Genomic DNA, 16,604 nt, shown 5'->3' with positions numbered 1-16,604 from the left:
TACTTGTATATTTATCTCTGATCAGATGTGTTAAAAGTATTCACATTAATTACTCAGATGTACAGATACTATGGTTTAGAAAGGCTATATGTTACCTGTTCTCTTGAGTCTGCCACGGACATCTTTGTACTAGGCTACATATGTCTGCTGTCCTTGCTGGACTGTGACGTGTGCGATGGATCTCGTATAAAACGATAGGGTGTTGGAACGGTATACGTTTATACTCCTCATCCAACCACAATCAAATTCCCTGTATCCAGGTGATTTATCTAGATAGAAAAAACACACACACAAAACCTAAAGCTGACAGTCTGGAATGAAATAGGAGTAACAAGGCTATTCTGGAGTAAAAGGTACAGATAACTGCATAAAAAATGTAAGCAGTAGAAGTAAAATTTAGCTGAAAAATAATTACTCCAGTATAGATACCCAAAATTTCTACTTAAGATAATGCAGTATTTGTACTTTGTTACTTTACAGCTCTATCTCTAATCATGGAAAGTTACTTTACACTAAATTATTTTTCAAAACAACGAAAGTGAAGACTTTTAATCATGGTAGAAAAGTTTATTGGTATAAATATGCAAAAAGAAATTCATATTAAGACTGCATGTTTATGACTGTTCAGGCTGTTTTACAACAACATGTAATTCCATGTGTAAGCGAACTTTATTACACTGTGTACACATTTACGGTACATTTAAGTTTCCTGCTGAAAACTGAACACGGATCATAACACAGATGATGTTCTAAGCGTACTGCTTTTGATTTGATTGACAGCAAGCAAACTTGAGAACACTCGTAGTCGAGCACTGTACAGCATCAATGATCATGATGTACTTAAAGATGGAACCGGGATGGCACCCAGAGCACCCAAATACACACGTATAATAAAAATGCTGATAATAAATAAAAATAATAATTAAACACTGTCTAATGACTACAAACTCCTGAGACAATACTGTCACTGTAATAACGATACAGAGAGTAAACAAATATTCTCCTACCAAGGAGATGGTCACCTAAGCTCCATTCTTCACAATTTGTTAAAAAAAAAACTGCAACATGCAAAACAAAGAAAAAGCAACAATGGCACTAAAATACAAAGAACAAAGTTAAATCGAACACTGAGCAATTTTGTTTGTCTGCCAGACATAGTGCTAGAGATATGTTTTCATATGTGCTGAAGAAGGGCTGTATGCATTATTCCTAATGGCAATGCAGACAGAAGTTTAGTGCTTTCAAATGGGCTTTTGTGGCAACCTTTATTAGCCATCGTTTTCAGACAGGTCATCGCTTTGTCGGCTGTGAGTGCAGATTTTTCTTTTGTCTGTATTTGTCTCTGTGAGCCTGGTTGTTCGGGCTGAACCGTAACCTCAGGCTTGTTTAACAATAAGCCCATCCGAATGCTCCTGTCACACTTTGACAAACAGAGATGATATTGTGCAATATCTGTAAGCAAAGGATCGCACTGAAGGCCATTGGATGCAAAGACAGCCTCACAGTTCACAGAATGGCTGGTGCTGGACTCAGTGGGCTGCTCTGGCCCTGCTGGGCACCTCTGATGGCTCACTAGTCGGGGCGTCTTCTGCTTGAGCAGAGGTGGTCTCTGAGCCTGTGTTACTGTCGCTGGTTCCCTCCTCCATGGCTCCCTCTGGGACGCTTTCTTTGTCCTCCGACGCCCCCTCCTCGCTGCCAGGGTGAGCCTCGAGCTCTTCAGGGGCTTTCTGCTTCTCTGTATTTCAACAACATAAAATTAAACACTGTTAAAACACCAAGTCCTGAAAGAGACACAAAGGAAAAAAGAGGGCTAAATGGCTGACCTGGCGCATGTGTGGCGTTCGATTCTGCATCCTTGCCTTCTTTGTTGTTGCTTTCGCTGAGAGAATTTTGCTGGGACTTGCTGCCATGTGTTGCACAAATGTGTTTTTCCTCCTCCGCTAAGACACAGGTGGGGGCCTCTGTCGCTCCTCGGTCCCCTGCATCCTTCTCACGTTCTGCCATTCGTTTGCGTGCAGCCTCCTCTGCTGCAGCAATTTCTGCAGAAATCTTCTCCATGTCCACCTCTACCTTCATGCAACACAGCTATGAATAATAAAAAAAACAGCCAAAAGGGGGAATCAGTGGAGGAACAGAACTCAGGTAGAGTTAATGCTCCTTTAAGTCTGTATCCTGCCTAAACATGCATCAATATAGGAAGCTCTGCACAAGATAAATGGCGCCACCTGTTGTGAACACTAGATGCTGCATTCCCACTAAATCAGCTACAGCATTATGGATGCTACAAGTCATAAATGATGACAGCTCTCTGATTGCCAGAACATGTGGGTGGAATTAGCTGCAGCTGGTGGCTGCAAGACAAACGGAGACTGTAAAAACCAGAGCTGGAGATTACATGCAAAGTGAAGCTTGCGTGCAAGTGAGCGATGACCAAATCTGATGTAAAAGATGCCGTACCCTTTTGAGCTCATTGTTGAATGACTCTGTGGCTTCAATGAATTTTCTTTTCTTGTCCTGGTGGCGGTCTTCAATCTGAAGCAACTCTGCCTCCAATTTTCTCTGCGACATAAGACACGCAGGCACCAAAGTTTTTAAATAATAATCCAATAAAAACAAACCTGTCCACGTGTAGCGCAGCAGGAATGTGCAGCACTGCTCCCACCTGATGTACCATCAAAGACTGGACCTGCCGCTTGAGGACCTGCATGCGAGCGGTGGTGACGACGGAGCGCACGTCTGGGACCACGCTCTCGCTGAGGATCTCGCTGATCAGACGGTGGTTGCGTTGGAAACGAGCGGCGGCTGAATGTTTTACTGAAAAGCCGTCGTCGTAATCTGAGGACAGAAAAAGATCTGGGTTGTTGCGGTTTCTGCAGGAATATTTTTACACGTGTCAAACGTACGTCAGAGTGTTCAGAGGCATCCGGAATGATGCAACGACTCCTGTATCTAAACATGAGGAGGAAATTGCTCAGTATTTAAACAGAGCTAAGTATATGCCATTATGTCAAAACACATCCTTACGCAGAGCAGAGGCATTATCGTTAGGTGAGCTGGACAGCCAGCTAATTGCAGCTCAGCGTGTGTGGACAGATGTTTTAAGATCTAGTCTGCAATTTTCAGTCATCAACAATGGTGTTTCTTTTTAAAAGTTAACTCCTCAGCTGTTTAAACACGGGACGATGGTGCAGTGATCATCTCTCCTTGTTAGTTTTCCCAACTCTGCTCTGAAAGCATCCAGTCCAGATGGATGCATTTTCATTTCTTGTAATAATGTAATTTAATATAACAAATGCCTCCGGAGGAAAAAGCATAAAAAATTCCTTCTGGAAGGATCTCGGACAGAGATTCCTGCCTTCCATCTGCCTCGATTTATGAATCATTGTTATTATGCCGTCAAATTTTCACTGTTTTTTGCACATTTTTTAGCATGTTGACGCAAAGATTAATTCAACATGCCATGGAGCCTTTACAATGTCATGTTGAATGATTAGAAAATAATTTGGTGAACTAATCAATAACAGACCAAATCAGTAGCATGGATTCTAGCTTCTAAAGCAAATTTCTAATATCGTCCAAAAAATGTCAAAATTTGTTTTAAATGACAACAAAACATAATTCAAAGTCTTCTCAAATTCAAAATGAGAGCTCCTTAACTTTCCTCCGATATCACCATTCAGAGCCTTGAGACTGAGTCCGTGTTTAGGAATCCTACTGGATGAGGCTTTTCCTTTTAAACCATTTGGCAGCTGGTAAAAACAAACAAAAAACTAAAGTTAAAACTTTTTTTGTTAGAATCAAATCTTGCCTTTCTTTCAATGCCAAAGTTTTTTTTGCTGCCACTTTTATGTCTTTAATTATGGTGATGCATTACACTGCCGGTCCAAATACAGCTACACTCTAATATTTGGTGGGACAGCCTTTAGCTTCAGTTATGGCACCCATTCGCTGTGGCATTGTTTCAAAAAGCTTCTGCAATGTCACAACATTAATTTGTAGACCTGACCAACTGCAGCAACCCCAGATCCCAGACTGCCCCCAAAGGCTTGTACAGTAGCACTAGGCATGATGGCTGCATCACTTCATCTGCCTCTCTTCTTACCCTGATGCTCCCATCACTCTGGAACAGGGTAAATCTGGACTCATCAGACCACATGACCTTCCATTGCTCCAGACTCCAATCTCCATGCTCCCCAGCAAACTGAAGCCTTTTTCTCTGCTTAGCCTCACTAATTAGTGGTTTTCTTATGGCTACACAGCTGTTCCGTCCCAATCCCTTGGATGTTTTTTCTGCTAAATGCCATTAATCAGACCTTTCTGAAACAGACTAACATCTTTTCCACAAACACAAAATGTGTCTTGCGACATGGTTGCTTAAGAAATGAGAAGCTCACTGCATCAGCTGGGGTAAAATAACTTGTTGCCATCCATGAAGTATTTATCCATTCCAACTACTTGCTTAGTTAAATCCAGGTGGTGACTTTTTGGGCAGGCAGTGTACATAGACATATCTTTGCAGTGTTTACAGTTCTCGATACGGTCTACCATGGAGTACTACAGTTCATTGCAGATCTTAAACTGCAAACCATATGTTCAGGCTTGGGTTTATTTGTTTTGTTTGTTTGTTTGAATCCATCAGAGGACAAAAAAACAAACACTGGAATTTTCTGATCTATAAATCTATTCTTGTTCTGCTCCCAAGTTATCCACAGATTTATATCCATCAAAAAAGGGCTAGAACTTCCTGTCTTGGTTCCAGTGATCTAATCCTGTTATCTGTCCCTAATGTCCATACTGAACCTCGAAAGAAAGAATTTAAGAATGTCTGCCTGGAATAAACTGCAAAATATCATCAGAATCTTAAACAGCTACCATAAGAGCTTTAATAAAAGCAGATACATCAGTTGTAACTGTTATGTTTGACCAAATCTGTCTCCATTTAACATTTTATGATCATGCTGTTAAATCTTATGAGTCTTGGAATTTTAAACTTGTATTATTTTAAGTTGTGTTGTTCTATATCAGTTCCTTTCATATCTGTATGTATATTTGATTTTGTTTTCAGTGTATTGTTCTGTTTATTACTTCTGACTTGAGTTGCTTATCTTGGCAGGGACACTCTTGGAAGGTGGATTTCATAGTTGTATTTCCTGGTTAAATAAAGCTTTAATAAGAATAATGGGTTTTTTTGGTTTGTTGTTACTTAAATAAATTGCAGATTCATTTTTAGGAAATGTCCCAACTTCTCTGAAAGTGGAGCTTGAATTTACTGGCTCTGTGATACATCAATCTGCTGTGGAAGAAATCTCTCACTGAGTATCGTCTGATATTTTTGTTGCTCTGCACATGTTTGCTCGTTCTGAAACTTTCCAGAGAGCAGAAATGAATCTCATTTGCCATGTTAAAGATTTCAAAGGTGGCTCTGACACCACAACAGGAAGCAGTTGAGGGGGTAATAGATTCTGAAGATAGCATGAACTTTTTTGAGCTGAGGGGCTGTAGATGTTTTTATAAACTCTATCTCTCATCAAATTAGTCTCTTTCCCGGCTTATTTTCTGTTTTGTATATGAAGTAATACCACAGCACCACCTTAATGCATGAGACTGATTCTGATTAAATGACACCAGAGACAAACTTTTAGAAAGAAAATCCTACTGCTGAGACACAAACAGACGTCTCAGAGATGCATTTAAAAAACACACTTTGTTCAGATGCTCCAAGGAACAGAACAGACCTGATCTCATGTACAGCAGCAGATTAAGAGTTGAATGTCTCTAAGACTCTATTAATTAAACTCAATCTCTCAATATGTAGCCACCCAGGGAGCTAAATCTTATTTAATTATTGCCATACGTGCAGGCTGTTCAGAACATAACCCACCTGGGATGCCAGCGTTAACATTTTATGGTCTGGGGTGTTTTCTAAATAGCAACCGTTTTATCTGTAGTTTTCCTGTACATCATTAACTTCTATTGTAACCCAGCCAGGCCCCAGACAAGCACCATTTCCTTGAGGTGGGTGTAACTCTTCTTCTGGTGTATGTGCGTCAGACTTTGAAACAACACAGAAAAGAATGTAAATTTTGTAATTATGTCTAAACCAATGCCATGAATACCTACAAAATCTAAACACTGGTGAAAAACAAAGACATTTTTATCCCATTCTGGAGTTTTTCTTTCAAATAAAAGAAAAATTGACATTACAAATGTAGAATTACAGAAATTGAAGATGGTTGTAGCAGCGTAGAAGGAGGGAAAAAGATGACACATTCAACGGGAGTGCAGAAGGGTAACTGCAATAATTACAGCTCTGTGATAGTGCTCTAAACCTTGGGAGACAAAACATTCAGCTGAGTGGCCTTACCATCTGGGTCCTCTGCTGGCTGAATGCTCATGTAAGGCTCGCCCTTGTCCAGTCTGGACTGCCTCTGACGGCTCTCCTCCTCCAGAGCTGCCTCGGCCCGGCTTTTTGCATTCACATAGGCCAGGTAGGCTGGCGAGTTGTGATAGGCCTTCATGCTCTCATTATACTCAATCTACAGTGGAAAAGATGGCAGGAATGACGAGGAAACAGAGCAGGCAAGCAGACACAACATGTGAACCCTTGTTTCTATCAGCTACAACAAGATATGGAAAAGAGGTTAACTCAGGACTGTTAGAAAGGAAGGAATGATGACTGGAGGGACCCACAACTGGTGGGGACACAGCTGCTGGTCACCCATTAGTAAAACCCCATAAACACTCCCCTTGTAAAACAACCAACCTTCTCTGCTTCGTAGTCATTCAAATAATCCTGTTTCTCCTCATCAGTGAGGTCCCTCCACATGCCACCGATTATCTTCCCAATTTCCCATAGCTTCAGATCAGGATTGGAGGCTTTTACTTGATCCCAAACCTGGTGATGAGAACCAGACATGGGTGTGGGGTTGGGTTGGGTTGGAGGGGCTATACGTGGTTATCTCTTTGCAGAGAGGTCACAAACCAGAGGAGGCCGTGTGCTTTAAGCTCCATCTCCAAAGCTGATAAATCCCACTATGATGATGTTGACAGCCCTACTTACGTTCTGGCTTCATACTTACCTCGCTGAACAACGAATAAGGTCTAGTACAAAATGTGCATCTTACTCTGAACTCACAGGATAACTTCAAATCAAAGCATTGCTGATTTTTTAAACAGAGCACATGATGATGCAAAAGGCAGCGATTTCACAATGTACGTACCTTTCGACTGTATCTCATGTATGGCATCAGTGGCTTATCAGGAGGCTTGGGTGGCTTTGGGATATTTATTCCAGAGGAATTCTAGTAAAGAAAGAGTAAGAGTCATCTTGAGGCATGGCCGCATTTAAGTATCTATGCAACTGTTTGAACTCGACTTCTAACAAGGGAGATGAGACTTGAGACACGCCACCTCAGTTGCCATGATTTAATTAATGACAGTTTAAGGGAGGATTTATGCTCTCGCGGCGTCTGCGTGCGGTTGGTTATGGCGTAGCTGACGCTGGTGAGTTTGTTCTCGCCTAGCGTAGCTACGCCGAGCCTATGGTTACGCAGACGCTGCGCAAGCATAAATCCGTCTTAAGGCCATATATGTCAGGTCTACAGGGAACACTGAAACAGTGCTGACTGTGGGAAAGAAAAAAAAAATCACTTAAGCTGAGATTTGCTCACTGAAAGACCTTATGTCTTTATCTGAGTCAGCCAACCGCAGCTTGCATGCAGGGACCAAATTACTGCTCAGCAGCCACAGCCATGCCAAGCAGCGAGTCTGGAACGCCATGGCAACACTGAAGACATGGGTCACTTCACATGGCTATCAGGAAAGCAGACTCTGAAAGGCAGGTAGTGTTTGAACAGACACTGATGGACACACTTCTTGTCTAAACTCGGTGCAGGCGGCCAAGGGAGTTTAGGATGACATGCATTTCAGATTCAGTCTCAGTGAAGAAACATTGTAGACCTCTCACACCGACTACTCTACAGTGTCTCCTTTTTGCAAGGAGGAAATACAAAAATACTTCTACTCTCATTCACTTGCACAAAAAATAAGCTGCAAAGCTATTAATCATTATACTGGTACCTGTAGTCTCTATTTAACTGAGTGAAGCGAATAGCTAATGACCAGGTCCTGTGGCTGCAAAACAAGCCCTGATCATCAGCTCTCCACCACCGTGCTTGACAGTTGGTATGAGGTGTTTGTACTGATAAGATTATTTAGTCTTTTTCTAATTGTATTATCATGAACTTCAACATTGATCATGCTAAATGAAGTCTAGGGAGTCTTAGATGTAACTCTTGGGTTGTTTGCAGTTTCTTTGAGCATTGCACAGCCTGACCTTGGGCTAAACTTGTTGGGATGTCCAATCCTGGGAAGACTGAAAGCAGTCTTGAATGTTTTCCACTTATAAGTAATCTCTCTCTCTGCAGAATGATGGACTCCAAATAATTTGGAAATTACCCCATAACCCTTCCTGGATTAATGGGTAGCAAAAACAGCTTCTTTTAGATCATTTCTGACATGTTTCCTTCTCGGCATTGTGTTAAAACATCTGAATGTACCAGCAAATGTAGTTTTTTGTTTTCACAAACTGCTTCAGCACTTTTTAAATAAATAAATAAATAACAGCAGGTAATATTTAATGTTTTGTTTTCGTGTTCTTTTTCCTCTACAGTTAGATTTAACACATTTTAAGACCTAGTAAGAAGCAGCTGATTATTTTTATTATGTCCTGATATGTATAAGTTGTAGTTTCTATATCACATGAGTGTATATTCATTTATTTTGTTTTCTCCATGTTAATATTCATACCGTTACCCGACTGTTGCTGCTTTGGCTCCCTCCCAGTCTGTAGTTGTTGTAGGCCAGATGGCTGTATGGGTTGTACCCCACAAACCCAGTGGTGTTGGGTAGTTGCTGATGGAAACAAATGAGACAGAAACACGAATGAAAAATAGCATAAAAGAAGGAAGGCAAAAGCTCAAGACCAAAAAATGTAATAAATTAACTAAAAGAACTCAAGACACCAATGAAAAATATGGGTAAATGCAAGATTTGATGAAGCTGCATTCATGCTTGGGCTAAAGGAAAAAACTGTGCAACAGCACTTCAGTCTGTATGACTACTGCAGGTTGTAGACTTTAAACATGATTTGCTGTAAAATGATGTTCTGTAAAACACAAACATAATGGAAATTAAGCCACCAAACAGCAACATAAGCTAAAACGGAGTACTTGGATAATATTTGGTGCTACATGTAGGAATACTTACAGTTGTGGGTGCGGGAGGAGGCGGAGGAGCATAGGATGGTCTCTCTGTTGTGAAAGAAAATATCAGCATCAGTCCAGTGATGCCGACAATCAACAACTCCCACCGGCTTCCAACCACTCCCAATAATCTCTACAAAAAATGTTTTCTTTCAGTTTAAGACATCAGTCAGACCAAATCACTGAAATGACTTATTAGCTACACTTTGGGCAGGTAGCAAATGAATATAAATTTTAATATTGAAACATACACAGAAATTAGCTTTACAAATGCTCATTAACACACTCCCAATTCCTTACTTGACATTTTTGCAGTAAGGGGTTGTTTCAGTCTATCCCAGTCATTGGATCTGTAACAGACAACATTTGAAGAATGACAGGATTTTATGTTTTGCTGATGAGTAGAAATGTGTTAGAGATGGATGCTTAGAAAACACAAAACAGAGAGAGGACACAGATGTTGAGGCGTTCCCAGGCCAGCTGAGAGATGTAGTCCCTCCACCATGTCCTCGGCCTTCCCCGGGACCTCCTCGCGGTGGGACGTGGCTGGAACACCTCTCCAGGGAGGCGTCCAGGAGGCATCCTGAGCAGATGGCCGAGCCACCTCATCTGGCTCCTCTCGATGCGGAGGAGCAATAACTACTCTGAGCTCCTCCCGGATCACCGAGCTTCTCACCCTATCTCTAAGGGAGAGTCCGGCCACCCTGCGGAGAAAACTCATTTTGGCCGCTTGTATTCGCGATCACGTTCTTTCGATCACTACCCACAGCTCGTGACCATAGGTGAGGGTAGGAAGGTAGATCGACCGGTAAATCAAGAGCTTTGGTTTGTTTCACTAATATCCAATAAACCCATGAAAGACCCCTTAGGTCCCTTTTCTTTAGCTCACGCTCTTTATTGTGTGAATTATGAGCCCATACAACCACTAAATATTCTGTGGCAAACATAATTATCTGTGGCACATCTCCACACACTCTCTCACACACATATTGTTTAGAGGCAGCGCTACTCTTCCTCGCTTCAGGCACATGCTGATCACCACGAACCCTCCAGCTGATCCGATGTAGGGTCAACTCAACCAGGAAGGAAGAGGAGGAGGAAGCTCTTAATTTGATACTTTTTATCATCAAAACATCTCAAAGTCAGCTGAGAAACACAAGCTAATTTGTTTCCAAACAAGTTTACAAATGCTGCTCGCTTGTTACCAACTTTTAATGCACAGATGTTGGTGCTGATCATTTTTATTATTCATTTATTGAAACATTGATTATGGACTAAATGTGCTATCTTGAATCATTTATAACACAACCATTTTATGAGGTTACTTCATTACAAGACATAAAACAAAACTCATGTCAACATTTGTTGTTTCAGCTGGGTTAATATCAAATATGAAATCCAGACATGAATTATTTTACTCAATTACTCAATTTGTGAGCCATGATAACTCTTAGATTTATTTAGTTGCACACTTACTTAATTAAATTTTTTATTTTATTTATTCTAAGTTCATCCTTCCCATTTTTTAAATTTTTATATTTCATACATTCATTTATCTTATTTGATTTTTTATAGTATTTCTTATTTGATCTCATTTTATTTAACTTTATTTATTTTATTTAACTATTTCTTTCATTCTATTTATTTTGTTTTGACTCAGTTTTTATAATTTTGAATTTTAATTCCCTTTTTTTACTTTCATTTTATTTTTTATTCTATTTTACCTGATTTATTTCCTTTTAAGTTTATTTATTTAGGTCCCATAGCCTAAATAATAGTGAGGTTAAGATAAGATAAGATAAGATAAGATAAGATAAGATAAGATAAGATAAGATAAGATAACTTTATTAATCCCGAGGGGGGAAACTACATAGGTTGTGTGGCGCAGAGAATCACAGGATTCTCTCTGCACCGTATCACTTTAGTACTTTGAAGTTGGGTTGTACAAGGTTTCTACAATGTGTGGTTTCAACAACAAAACATAATGTCCAACGAGCTTTAGAGAATACCAACTCCACCGTCTCAAGTGGTGTTGCACCTTCAGTCTATTTTCATTATGTGAACAAACTTTATGGACTGATTAGGATTTTTTTCAGAACGTAATGCCGTACAATGGCATTGTTCATCAGAGAGATGTGGAAACATATTGGATGTAGAAATAGTAACAGTGCCATTTCACTGCGACTGCACAGTGCACATGCTTGCACTTTTAACAAGAAGGCAGAGGATTTGTTCAGAATTGTCGATGTTCCAGTTTAAAGCCGATGCACAAAAGAAGAACAAAAAGCAACATAAAATAATAATAATCAAGTTTTTGCATTTATACTGAATCACCTATTGTAAAGTAAAAGGGAAGACCTTAAAGAGAATTATCACACAACTCTACTGTTCCTTTGTTATGTGGTTTGGACATTAAGAGAAATGTTTGGTCGTGCACCTCTTCCGTTTTGGTAACAAAAGACTCAGTGTCCCTGTAGTGATTTATGCCATTTAGACGGAAGCCTCATGTACACACTGTAGCCAGGTAGGTTATTTGTTTTCATGGATTCAGAACATAGACACTTATCCTCCCTTGGATCAGTTTGGCCTGATTCAGTTTACCACACCTCCTTTTGTTTTATATCAAACTGGAAATGTCAGAAGCCTCACTGTGAACTTTATTCTCGGGTTGGATGGTGTGATCTGGCAACACATCAGCGTACACAATAGTACAGATTCATTTACAAAGGCTGGTTCAACTCTGTATCTGTTCAAAATTCCTTAATATTGCTTGCAATAAATTCTTATCTAGTAAAGCACCTCTCTGCCAACAAAGAAAGAGAAGGAACTACACCTTCTGAGTAGCCTTTTTAGTGTCTGTTAGTAATTTATTCTAGTAGTTTTACATTTCATATCTAATATTTAGTTTATTCTAAATAATAGAACATGCAGGTAACATTTTAATTCTATCATAGGGAAATATCTGAACATAAGAAAGAAGAGAAAGTAATAATAGTTACTTTCCCTGGTAACTAGTTACTTTTATAATGCTGAAACTCAGACACTAACTTAGTTATAATATTTGGAGAAGAAACGACTAACTAAAACTAATTAGGTTTTTCAGTAATGTGCCAAACAATGTTCATCACTCATCTGGTGTCCATGTGACAGAATGAACTGACCTTGTTAAAAGCTGTGGGTCTATACACTTCTCCGAAGCCGCTTACCGTTGGTGAAATGAGACAGCCGGTGAGAATTTCTTATAGCAGTAACATAGGACAATGACAGAAAGCCTAATGCTAATTTAATCATGTTATTAATAACAATGTTAAATTAATCATTTATCATTAGTTAATAATAATAATGATATAATAAATATATATAAAATGATTACATAATAGTATATTACAACATTTTGAAATATACAAATTTATAATAATTATAATTATTATATTAAAAAGAATTAATTTTAGTATAATTATACCACATTACTATTATTATTATATTAATTTACTAATAAATTAACACTGATTAATTATTGCTACATGATGTTTGAATCACTTAAACCTCTGAAGTGCCTAAGTTTTGCATATCATAACGTGAACACCAACTGAGCTGGCTCTAGCTTACTTTTTCAGCTAAAATACTGTGGTAAAATCTCGTTCTTTAATCTAGCTTTGACCACATGTCATATTGTCAACAGTCTCATTTTTAAATTTACCTCAGAGACCATCTCCTTTTTTTCCAGACGTTAGACATTTCATTAACCTCTTAAAAATACACAAATATCAATTATTACACAATATTAATGCCACAGTTTATCAAACAGTTTTGACACATTGGGGGGAATGTGCCACACACTCCGTGAGGCATCATCTACCCATCACCAGTTTCCCTAACCTTTAACTTGGCCTGGTTCAGTTTACCACACCTCCTTTTGTTTTATATCAAACTGGAAATGTCAGAAGCCTCACTGTGAACTTTATTCTCGGGTTGGATGGCGTGATCTGGCAACACATCAGCGTACACAATAGTACAGATTCATTTACAAAGGCCTTTGTACAGAGTGGGAAAATAGCATTTCAGTATTGTGCTCCTTCAGACTGGAACATGCAACAAAACATGTTACAAATTCAAAACCATGTCTTTCAAAATCCTTTTACATCTATACTGAAAGACCTGGAGATGCAATCATTGACCTGTCACTGCTTTTAGTTTCTTTTACACTGGTTGAGTTTCTTAGTTTGTTTCATTTTGTCTGTTTTTATTGTATGTATGTTTTTTGTGATTGTCTCGTTTTTGGGGTTGTGCTGGTGCTTTTCTGGGCCACTCCGAGGAAAAAAAAAAAAGGTCTGTGGTTTGAGGCTTTTATTGTTACTTTATATTGTTTTAATGTTTCACTTTGTGTAGAGCACTTTGTAGAAAGATTTGAAAGTGCACTGCAAATAAACTGAGAATAGACTTGATAAGCAAACTGACAGTAGTTGGGGTTACTGTTTAATATTCTTATGAAACCTGGAATCTCACTTTTCTGTTTCATTTGTGCTTCCACTGATACAGATCAATTCAAAACATAAATGGACTGCACATTGCAGGTTGCAAACTGGTGCCTAAATATCCAATATGATTTAGGACGGAAACCTTAAGAGTCTGAAGTCTAGCATTTTGAAGGGCGGGCCCCCACCGAGCCACCAGCTGGTGAGGGCCCCCTACGGTCAAATCAATGCTACGCCCCTGAGCGAAAGCAACAGTATCAGTGACAGCATGAATTGGAAGTCGAATAAAATACTCGTGGTTTTAGGCTTTCTTAGATTAGTTAGTAGCTCGTTAGTGGTTGTTTCTAGATAGTTAGGCTCTGACGGATATTTATCGTTTGACAAATGGACTAACCCTGGATGAATTTGCAAGCTAATGGCTAGCATTGATTCATGCTAGCTAGTAGCCGTTAATGCTAACTAAAATCATTTGGTGTTGCGTTCGCTAGTTTACAGCTAAAGCTAAATTTAACACAATGAGAGCTTGCTTTAACACAGATTATATAATTATAACCTTAAGTATTCTGTGAAGCTTTGATTGTTAATTGCCTATTTAACGTTAAAGGTGGTAATAACCAGCAAGCTAACTAGCCGAAAGCTTTAAAGAAGACAGATGAGATGTTGACGCATTGTCAAGTCAAAACTACACCCCCGCAGATTCAGAAATCCCCTAAAATACAGATAATGACAAACAGGCATGTATACAGAAATCATGGCCAGAAGACTCACCCTAAAACCTTCAGTCCCCACCACAGAGATGTGGCTCTTATATGGAAGGCTAACCACCTAGCTCAGACAAAAACAGCCCCCACAATAAACGAATGAAATGGGGTCCACTCGTATGATTCCTTTAGAATCTTCCAGAAATGCACCCCACCCTCTCCTGATTACAGCTGTGCCTTGGCTTGATGCTGATCGCCTCAAACTGTCAGTGCTACAGCTCTCATTAATTCATGTGACACTAGAAACATCTTTCTATTTAAGGGTGACCATTACGACAAAAATAATGCATCATAACGCAGCAGAGCTAAATGTGATCGCTCCATTTTTAAGCTTCAGACGTGCAACCTTGTTTCTCCTGTGTAAGTGTAAAAGTTTACTTATATTAACTAAAATAAACTATCCCCGTCAAAAATCTGCTGCATAATCACATCAGCTGTTTTGATGGCAGATATGTGCCTTGTTTTCTCATTACTGCATCAGTAATTTTTCTTTTTGTCCACTAAAGCCGCAGTTTCAGGTACAGACTACCTCAATTTTCTTAGATAAATTCTGTGTGTAATGATTTGCTTGGAGAAAAGGAGCGGAAAAACATTAAGCAAAGACAAACATGATTTTCTACTGCACTTATATTGTGGATTTCTGATAAAATATCATCTCTAATGTCCGTGCAGCTATTTGCTGCTAACACTCATTGATTTCATTATTTATACAAATTAATATTCTCAAATTGTAATTGCCAGAAAATATGTGACATGACTTCTTGTGTCAGCATATGTTAAGTTGTGTTATATATGCTTCGTAGGCTATAAGCTTTGGAGAAAATCAGCGTTGCCCTAGTCACTGGTCCCTTGTTGTTAGAACTGAAATACTTTGCATTCTTGTTCACATTGTTTGAGAACCGCCCAGGTCAACAGTTCTAATAGTGTGTTGCCTAAAGATAACAGTCCTAAGCCTGCAGGATGTACTCTGCATCTCTGTCCATTCAACCTGATCAGTACTTGTTTGGGACTTGTTAATTGATTGTGTTCATTGTGTCCCTGTTTCTCACTGTTTACACTGCACACTTGAGAGCTTATTTTTTTCTGCTTGACCTGTAGCCTGCAAAATATTCATCCAGACACTTATGTGATTTCATCTCCAGGTGTGATGCTTCACCACTTTTTCATCCGCCAGGCAGTGGCCATTGAGCTGTGTGCACGAGGCAGGGGTCAAAATCCACATGAGTTATGTACAGGACCTTGTGTAACATTGGACACCTGCAGTGGAGCGCATCTGAAGGTAGGGTGGAGGTTAAAGGCTTTCTTGAGCTACTGTAAGGTTTTACACAGACTGTCATAGAGGGCCTCCCAGGCACAGCTGTGGGACTGTGGATGCCCGTGCGCTGAGCACAGACATTTTGAATCACTCAGAGGAAAACCCATAAAGCAGTCTCAGACCCAGTTCTTAAGCCAGTAGAGCTCTTCAAAATAGAGTCAGGCAGTGGAACTAAGCAGACTTGAAAGTTTACTCTGGTGTGGTAGATAGTAGATAGATATTTTTAGAAGCTGCTGCTGTCAGGATTATTGGGATGTATCTTTTCAGAGGTTATCCTTACGCAAGTCCCTTGAGTTATATCAGTAACCTTTTATCTAATCAGCTTTTACATTAGACCCAATAAAACAATTATGAGTTGAAGAAAACACAGCAGAAATTAAAGGGACATGGAAAAGAAAATGAGCCTTTGAATCAGAACATAAAAACCAGATCTTAAAATAATCTCAATGCAACTTTAGATGAGCAACAGCATATGACATATTACACTGTGACCTTATTTATATAACAAGAACTTGGTCAAAAATGCAGAATCAGCATGTGGAAAACTAAGTTCATCCTGTTTCACTGTTTCCAAGTTTTAGCAACAGCCTGGTGCTTTAATCAAATCTTGATTGATTGATCATCATTAGTATGAGTCCATAAGTTTTATCAGTTTGCTGCATTCAGGTGTATGTTAACACAATGCCAAGGAGGAAAGACATCTGCAATGATCTTAGAATATAGTGAAGCGTTACATTCAACAAGACATACCACTCTTCCCAGGAGTGGACGTCCCAACAAGTTCAGCCCA

The 16,604-nt window shown here is 39.4% G+C and overlaps 2 protein-coding genes across 11 annotated transcripts in view; one reads left to right on the top strand and one right to left on the bottom strand.

Moving 5' to 3' along the window:
• Positions 1-558: 558 nt before the first annotated feature.
• On the bottom strand, positions 559-14,546 carry LOC121638101 (SWI/SNF-related matrix-associated actin-dependent regulator of chromatin subfamily E member 1-like). 4 transcript variants are annotated; one of them, XM_041982582.1, is made up of 11 exons: positions 14,507-14,546; positions 9,564-9,614; positions 9,268-9,311; positions 8,809-8,913; positions 7,221-7,301; positions 6,764-6,895; positions 6,365-6,536; positions 2,663-2,835; positions 2,458-2,559; positions 1,824-2,085; positions 559-1,735 (listed from the first exon to the last, which is right to left on the bottom strand). In XM_041982582.1, exons 2-11 carry the CDS (start codon positions 9,568-9,570, stop codon positions 1,530-1,532), a joined length of 1,284 nt encoding a protein of 427 aa, XP_041838516.1. In that variant the 5' UTR covers positions 9,571-9,614; positions 14,507-14,546; the 3' UTR covers positions 559-1,529. The 4 variants fall into 4 exon arrangements, with proteins under 4 accessions (XP_041838516.1, XP_041838517.1, XP_041838518.1 ...); XM_041982583.1 differs by lacking the exon at positions 14,507-14,546 and having other exon boundaries at positions 8,815-8,913; positions 9,564-9,902; XM_041982584.1 differs by lacking the exons at positions 9,268-9,311; positions 9,564-9,614; positions 14,507-14,546 and adding an exon at positions 7,671-7,830 and having other exon boundaries at positions 8,809-8,876.
• A 57-nt stretch (positions 14,547-14,603) lies between these two features.
• Positions 14,604-16,604, top strand: part of LOC121638096 (zinc finger protein Helios-like) — a 41,641-nt gene continuing 39,640 nt past the window's right edge. For 5 of the 7 annotated variants that reach the window (XM_041982566.1, XM_041982565.1, XM_041982564.1 and 2 more), the window contains exons 1-2: positions 14,604-14,859; positions 15,642-15,778. In XM_041982566.1, the coding sequence (XP_041838500.1) occupies positions 14,604-14,859; positions 15,642-15,778 (393 nt within the window). Of the gene's footprint in view, positions 14,860-15,641; positions 15,779-16,604 lie in introns of those variants that run through there. The other 2 variants (XM_041982567.1, XM_041982570.1) reach the window with 2 other exon arrangements.

The sequence above is a fragment of the Melanotaenia boesemani genome, chromosome 4 (genome assembly GCF_017639745.1).
Source record: "Melanotaenia boesemani isolate fMelBoe1 chromosome 4, fMelBoe1.pri, whole genome shotgun sequence".
Classification (NCBI taxonomy): domain Eukaryota; kingdom Metazoa; phylum Chordata; class Actinopteri; order Atheriniformes; family Melanotaeniidae; genus Melanotaenia; species Melanotaenia boesemani.
The sequence above is the reverse complement of the archived record's forward strand: the minus strand, read 5'-3'. Positions and strand labels throughout refer to the sequence as shown.